Source organism: Priapulus caudatus, unplaced genomic scaffold (genome assembly GCF_000485595.1).
Source record: "Priapulus caudatus unplaced genomic scaffold, Priapulus_caudatus-5.0.1 Scaffold201, whole genome shotgun sequence".
Classification (NCBI taxonomy): domain Eukaryota; kingdom Metazoa; phylum Priapulida; class Priapulimorpha; order Priapulimorphida; family Priapulidae; genus Priapulus; species Priapulus caudatus.
In genome coordinates, this window is record NW_014577262.1 from 380,611 (window position 1) to 388,565 (window position 7,955).

Here is a 7,955-nt window from a genome sequence, read left to right on the forward strand (position 1 = left end):
TAGTGCGCGCACGCACACGAACACGCACGAACACGCGTACACGCACGCACACACAAACACAAACATGATCGCCATCTCGCATTGAGCCGAGCAAGCAATACAAAGCTTCAGCGACAGTAGCGACATCTACCGCACCGGTCCGTAAATAATAATAATACTGAAACGCGTCGCGAAATCTCGTCCCGGTTTTCCCGCGCCGTCGTGAATAAAACGAATAAAACAAGTGAACATCAACAACGAGCCGGAGCACGCCAACATGCGCCGCGGCCCGCACACGCACGCACGCACGCAAGCACACACATACGCACGCACGCACGTTAATAATATACATATATACCGCTAACGACATGCAGCTGTGGATCGGAAGGTAGCGGTTAGTAAGTCCGCAGGTAGTAGTAGTAGTAGCATTGATTGACGTGTGCAATAAATAATGATTATATACGAAGACCAGCAGGCAGCAACCACACACCGACCAATAGTATGTACAGCCATACACACGCGCATCAAGCGACACCCCAGCTAAATCCCGCTGCGGTGTCCACCACACACGCTGTGCAACTTTCCGGTGTCGCGCGAAAATACCTGACCTGTGGCGAATACCATGATATAGGATGCGTGCCGACAGGACGCAATCACAGTCGTCTTGTGTTACGATGCGTTGTGTACACTTGGACAACACGAACTGTCAATTGAAGCGTTTGTATAAAAATTTGTAATGTTTAATATTAGTTACGATTTGGATGATAGTAAAGATTCGTAGTTGATATCGTATATCCTATATGCATTATTTCGGCAGGTACAGGAATTTCGCAAACAAAGGCGAGGCTGGGATTCGGTCGGGTCGACGCATGCGCATACGCACTACGCTATAATCATGATTCGCAGCGGTCACAGGTATTTCGCGCGCACCAACCGCAAGCTTAATGGGTCTGTGTGGGTCAGTCTAGTGTGGCTGTCCTCCTACATCTCTCCACGTTACCTTCAGGCGCTCCGCGGCCTGAAACCGGGAAAGAGGAAGAGGAGAAGGAGGACCTTTATCTTTAACTGGCGCACGCTCTCTTTCTCTCTCTCTACTCTCAGCTCCTCTCATCTGCTCTCGTCATCTCTCTCCTCTCTGTCTTCTCTCTCGTCTTCCTCTCTTCTCTCTGCTCCGTCTCTCTCTCTCTGTCTTTCTCTTCTCTCTCTTCTCGTCTCTCTCTCTCTCTCTCGGCTCTCTCTCTCTCCTCTCTCGTCTCTTTCTCTCTCTCTCTCTCTCTCCTCTCTCCGCTCTCACTCTCTCTCTCTCATCTCTCTCTCCTCTCTCTCTCTTTCTCTCATCTCATGTCTTTCTCTTCTCCTTAATCTTTCTCTTCTCCTCGGCCCGATACGTCTGCTCCCTTCTTCGCGTCTCTGCTCCGCTCTTTCGCTTCCGTCTCTCTCTCTTTCTCTCTCTCCCTCTCTCTCTCTCTCTCTTTCTCTCTCTCTCTCTCGCTCTCTGTCTCGCCGTCCCTCCCTCCCCGCTATAAGTAACATCATGGAATGTCGTCGCTATGGCGACGCAGCCCCTACCATCCCCGGACGCGCCGCCGTCATCGTCGTCATCATCATCAAGCTCCCTCCACATGAGAGGACGACCACGCGGCAAGTGTGCTATCACATATTTCGCTCAATACTGGCAATACTGTCCGGGCGTAACAGGCACCACCACCCCACCTGGTAGCGCGTCTCCCACGCGCACTGCCGGCCCGGCAACCGACGACGAACATTATATGATGACGAACAGACACCATTCTCCCACACGTCGTTCATGCTACGTCGAAATACGTTATATTATATTATACAATATGCGTAGTTATGATATTGAACGTATTCTTGTTGTTGCCGTCGTCGTCGTCATCGTCGTCGTTGTCGGCGTCTCTCGTGTGCTCCCGGAAAACCGCGGATTTTAAATAAAAAACACTTCACAACATCAACAACAGAAATAAAAACAACACCAGCAGCGACGGCAGAGGCAGCAGCACTGACAGCAGCAGCAGCAGAAGCAGTGACAGCAGCAGCAGCAGAAGCAGTGACAGCAGCAGCAGCAGCAGCAGCAGAAGCAGTGACAGCAGCAGCAGCAGCAGCAGAAGCAGTGACAGCAGCAGCAGCAGCAGTGACAGCAGCAGCAATGGCAATCGTGATAAAAAGTCACTGAGAGGCAAAATTAGAATAAAAACATCTCTGTCACTGCAAGCTCGCATCGCTCTCTCCATCGCGTCGCTCCCTCCATCGCGTTGCTCCCTCCATCGCTACTGGGGTTCCTCGAACAGGGCCTTCATGTCGCTCAGCGTCGCGAACAACCGATCCTGGAACCTTGCCGAGTCTGTGTTCACGCAGGAACGGCGCGACGACACGTGGAAGAAGATTTTAGCGTCATTCGGGACCATGTAGGAAACGCCATACCCGTCGTCGGCCACGGGTCCGAAACCCCCGCCGGGGCACATCTGTAACGAAAAACGCCGCGGGGGACGGGAGTCAAAAGATGAACTTGTTTCTTGCTTAGGGTGTTTTTTAGGATAACAAAAGAGATAGGTTTTTATTTTTATTTTTTGGGCCTTTTGCTTTTTATATATTTTGTTGGATTGAGTGTTTCTGAGCAATAATCTCGCAAATATAGCTTTAAGAGGCGACGCCTAAAAAGCCTTTTGCCATTTTTTTATAGAAAATATTGCATTCGATTACATTATAGATTTCAGGGTGTCATAGGAAGCTGAAAGGGGCAAACACTTCCCCTAGATTTATAGGAGATTAATTCGCTGAAAGATTTCCTCTTAGTTTGAATCACGCATAATAGGTAATAGAGGAGAACAAGCGATGCTCTAGTTAAATGGTAGATGTATATTATAATGTAATGTATTATGTAATATATGTAGTTATATATATATATATATTATTATATAATGTATAATGTATATATATATATATATATATATATAGTTATTAAGTAATGTGTATATATATATATATATATAGTTATTAAGTAATGTAATTGTAATGGTAGATGAGTAGCAGATTGTATAAACAAATAGCAGCAGCATAGGGTTCATGCATAGCAACGTTTAGTTACAAGTACAAGGAGGTGTAAGTATGTATCTGATTATATGTCTATGGAGGAAATAGCTGCTCTATCATGAGTAGGTTTGTAGTGAGTTAATAATGAAATCCTTTACGTTTTCTCTCTCCCCCACCCCCTCTCTCTCTCTCTCTCTCTCTCTCTCTCTCTCTGTGCTGTCGACACCTCTGCGCAACTCCCTCTTCCCTTCCCTCTCCAACAGTGTTCTCTCTGTCTCTCTCTCTCCCCACTTTCTCTTCTCCTCACCCTCTCTCTCTCTCTCTGTCCTCTCTCTCTCTCCTGCTTCTCTCTCTCTCTCTCTCTCTCTCTCTCTTGCTGTCTTACACTCTCACACTCCCTCTTCCCCTCCCTCTCCACACAGTGTCTCTCTGTCTCTCTCTTCCTCTCCCACTTTCTCTTCTCTCACCTCTTCTCTCTCTCTCTCTCTTCGCTCTCTCTACTCTCTCTGTGTCTACACTCTCACACTCCCTTCCCTCCCTCTCCACACAGTGTCTCTCTGTCTCTCTCTTCCTCTCCCACTTTCTCTTCTCTCACCCTCTCTCTCTCTCTCTCTCTCTCTCTTCCCATTCTCTCTCCCTATCTTACCTTATCCTTGAAGAAGGGTAGGTTTGGGTCTGGTGATGTCGTGATCTGTGTTTGTGGCTGCTGGCTGGTGGACATCGTCCATGGACGTGACAGAACCTTACCCAGGAAGCTGGAGTCCTGTATGCAAGCAACAACAACTAGCTAGTAGAAATAATACACAATTATAACAACAATTATAAAATTATTATTACTATATTGCATATATTGTATAAATTATTACATATTATAATAATGATTTGCACAATAATGATTTTAATAATGATAATAAAATTATTATTATTAAAATCGTTATTGCACACATGTAAAATATAATACACGTGACATATTATCAATAATAATAATTATTATTATTAATTATTACCATCATTATTATTATTATCATCATCATCATCATCATCATCATCATCATCATCATCATCATTATTATTATAATCATGTAATTTATAATGATAATATATCCTTGCCCATGCGTCTTCGATATAACAAACCGTCATGCCCCCGCCCCTGCCCTCCCCCTCCCCGCCCCGCGCAGTTACGTACGTATCCGAGTCCCTTCGCTACGACGTAGAGTCCGAACAGATGTCGGTCGATTCCCATGCCGTTCATCGAGTCCTTGTAGAGACGCTGGTGCACGGCGGCCGCCCGCCGCAGCAGCGCCACCTTCGTTGCCACGGCGACGTTGTCGTCCACCATCGCCCTGCAGAGGGATGAGACGACGAGTGTTTAGGCGAGTGATTAGGCAAGTGATTATGCGAGGTTTTAGGCGAGGGTATAGGCTAGTGATTAGGCGACAGATTAGGCAAGGGTTTAGGCGAGTGATTAGGTGATGATGTCGGCGAGATGTGGAGCTTGAGATTTAAGCTTCAGTGAACTCCGCGGTTATTCCGACCTCTCAGGGACCTTACCGCGGGGCATTCTGAAATGGTTTCATGAGGTCAGGGGTCAGCGTGTGTCCGAAAACTAAATTTGGTCTTAACATTGGTCTAACATTAGTCTTAACGTGTACATTTTCTCATAGACCATGACAGAAACTAAATTAGTCTTAACATTTGTTTTAAGGATTTATTCAAAATCATTGCTCAAAAACTCACAAATCTCAAAAATAATATAGTGAAATATAGTTTCACCTCACAGCGGATATATTACTGATTACACCCAACTTGAAAAACACTAAGAATTCATGCTGTTAGAGCACAGAATTGGATGTGAATACATCGTAACACCATGGCATATTTGGCAGGTACTCTCACCTGATGAATTCTGCACATTGGTCTTTACATTAGTCTTAACATTAGTCTTAACATGAACATTTTTCTCGTAGAGTCGTAGACCGTTCGCAGAAACTATAATTACAGGTGTGTTCACCCCATACAGGGTGATAATTACAGGTGTGTTCACCTGTACAGGTGATAATTACAGGTGTGCTCACCTGTACATGTGATAATTACAGGTGTGCTCACCTGTACAGGTGATAATTACAGGTGTGCTCACCTGTACATGTAGGATATAATACAGGTGCTGCTCACCTGATACATTGATAAGCTACAGTCGTGCTCACCTTTACAGTCGATAATTACAGTGTGCCACCTGTACATGTGACTAATTACAGGTTGCTCGACCTGTACAATGTGATAATTACAGGTGTGGCCACTTGTACATGTGATAACTACAGGTGTGCCACCTGTCAGGTGATAATTACAGTGTGCTCACCTGTACATGTGATAATTACAGGTGTGCTCACCTGTACAGGTGATAATTACAGGTGTGCTCACCTGTACATGTGATAATTACAGGTGTGCTCACCTGTACATTGATATACAGGTTCGCTCACCTGTACATGTGATAATTTACAGGTGTGCTCACCTGTACATGTGATAAATTACAGGGTGTGTTACCTGTACAGGTGATAATTACAGGTGTGTTCACCTGTACAGGTGAAATTACAGGTGTGCCACCCTGTACATGTGATAATTACAGGTGTGCTTCGCCACCTGTACATGTGCATAATACAGGTTCGCCACACTGCTACATGTCGATAATTTACAGGTGTGCTCACCTGTACATTGATGATTACAGGCATGTGTATCACCCTGTACAGGTGATATTACAGTGTGTTCACACTGTACAGTGTGATAATTAAAGCTGTGCTGCACCTGCACATGTGATAATTACAGCGTGTGCTCACCTGTACATGTGATAATTACAGGTGTGTTCACCTGTACAGGTGATAATTACAGGTGTGTTCACCTGTATAGGTGATAATTACAAGTGTGGCTCACCTGCTCAGTGATAATTACGGTGTGTTCCCCTGACAGGATAGATAATTACAGGTGTGCTCACCTGCTACTGGCAATAATACAGTGTGTTCAGCCTGTTACATGTGAATAAATTACATGGTTGCTGTCACCTGTACATGTGATAATTACAGGTGTGCTCACCTGTACATGTGATAATTACAGGTGTGTTCACCTGTACAGGTGATAATTACAGGTGTGCTCACCTGACGAATTCGGCCGCCTCGCAAGTTAGAGTGCGTACGGTCTCGGTGGCGTCCGGCCAGGTAGAGACCGAGTCATCGACGCCTCGTAGTGTCAACACAAAGTGACCGGCTCCTTGGTAGAAGGTCAGCTGCAGCGCCATCTGTATCCACGCGTCCGGACTAACCTGTGGGATGGGGGGAGGCGGGCGTGATGAACATGTAATTGTGATATAGTTGAGAGTGAATGACGTAGCTTACACCTAATGCACACTTAATTTATATAATAGTATTATTATTATTATATTATATTATTATTGTATTCTATATATATAATATATATATATATACAGGGGTCGAAATTAACTTTTGAACACGGGAGTGCCAACAGACCCCTACGCCTCAACAAGAGGGAGTCCCGCAGCAAAATTTAGGGAGTCGCGTTTGAGGTTCAAAATTAAAGATATTAACAAATAATGCAATGCGGCTTATGTTTTAAGAATTCATGCAGATTGCACGTCTGCCAAATTTCTTGGACATTAGCTGAAAAATATGGTAATTCCACGAGGCCGGGCTCTGAACGAAGTAAGTTAGTATGGCAGAATTTTCAGGGAGTCACACAGACCTCCTGGCATATGTCAAATCAGGAGTCTGACAGTAAATCAGGATATTTTGACTCGGCGGACTCGCTGTCTAATTTCGCACCGTTTATATATACATATAATTAAGAGCGTATAAAGAAAGAGAGCGTACAACGGTGAAATGCTGAAACCATGTTGCAGTATTATTGATCAGCTGTCCTACCTTGCTAATATAAAACAAACCGCTTGTCCCTACGATGCTCCTACGCTGAGATAATGAGCTGTGAAAATCTTGTATTTTTGCCAAAAACCGACTCGAGATCAGTGTGTATTGTGACTGTCTCTCGTTTTGTGGCCAGTGTGTTGCTTCCGGTCGCCGCTGGTGGGGCTGACTGATTACGTCATTACTACGGAATTTACTACAGGCAGCCTGAGGTGGGGGTCATCACTATGGCAATCAATAACAACATGTCAAGGAGTAATGGCCACGTCTATGATTTCAACATTTTGCTGTTTAGCTGCTAACTGAGGCGATTTTCGGAGAACCACATCATGAGTCTTTGTTCGTTTAATCGGGGTAAGTCTAGGCATTTCTTTTTCGGTGGCAGTGCTAGTACTTGCTACAGAAAAGAGTTTCTTTCTAGGTCCAGCACTCTGGCGAGGTAGTCCAAGTTTTGGAATAGCTCGTGGAACTGAATGTTCTGCCATTGCACTGACTTCACACGTTATACAGGAAAGTTGTAAATTGTAGTCGCAGTCGACGCAGATGAACACAAAGAAAACAGTTTATGGCGATGTATGGTATGGTCTACCCAAAGTTCCTTGCTCAACAAACAAGTTTTCATTCATCTGATTTGTCAATGAATGACGGAAACACGTGAGGTTTGCCGAAGTTATCTCAAAGCGAGAGACAATCGCAGTACACACTGATCTCGAGTCGGTTTTCACCAGATTTTCACCGCTCATTATCTCAGCGTAGGGGCATCGTAGGGACATGCGGTTTGTTTTATATTAGCAAGGTAGGACAGCTGATCAATAATACTGCAAAGAATTGTCAAAATAAAACGAAGAAAGTTTATTAATTCGACTAATACTGCAACATGGTTTCAGCATTTCACCGTTGTACGCTCTCCTTCTTTATACGCTCTTAAAATATAATATATTAATTAAGTACGCATTAGGTGTAAGCTATGCCATTCACAGGGTCTCAACTATCTCACAA

General features: G+C 44.6%; 1 protein-coding gene across 1 annotated transcript; it reads right to left on the bottom strand.

Moving 5' to 3' along the window:
- Positions 1–2,076: 2,076 nt before the first annotated feature.
- LOC106807211 (carnitine O-palmitoyltransferase 1, liver isoform-like) lies at positions 2,077–6,336 on the bottom strand. The gene is made up of 4 exons (XM_014809496.1): positions 6,177–6,336; positions 4,217–4,373; positions 3,677–3,793; positions 2,077–2,462 (listed from the first exon to the last, which is right to left on the bottom strand). The coding sequence occupies exons 1-4, from the start codon at positions 6,314–6,316 to the stop codon at positions 2,268–2,270; spliced, it is 609 nt and encodes a 202-aa protein (XP_014664982.1). The 5' UTR covers positions 6,317–6,336; the 3' UTR covers positions 2,077–2,267.
- Between the last annotated feature and the right edge of the window lie 1,619 nt (positions 6,337–7,955).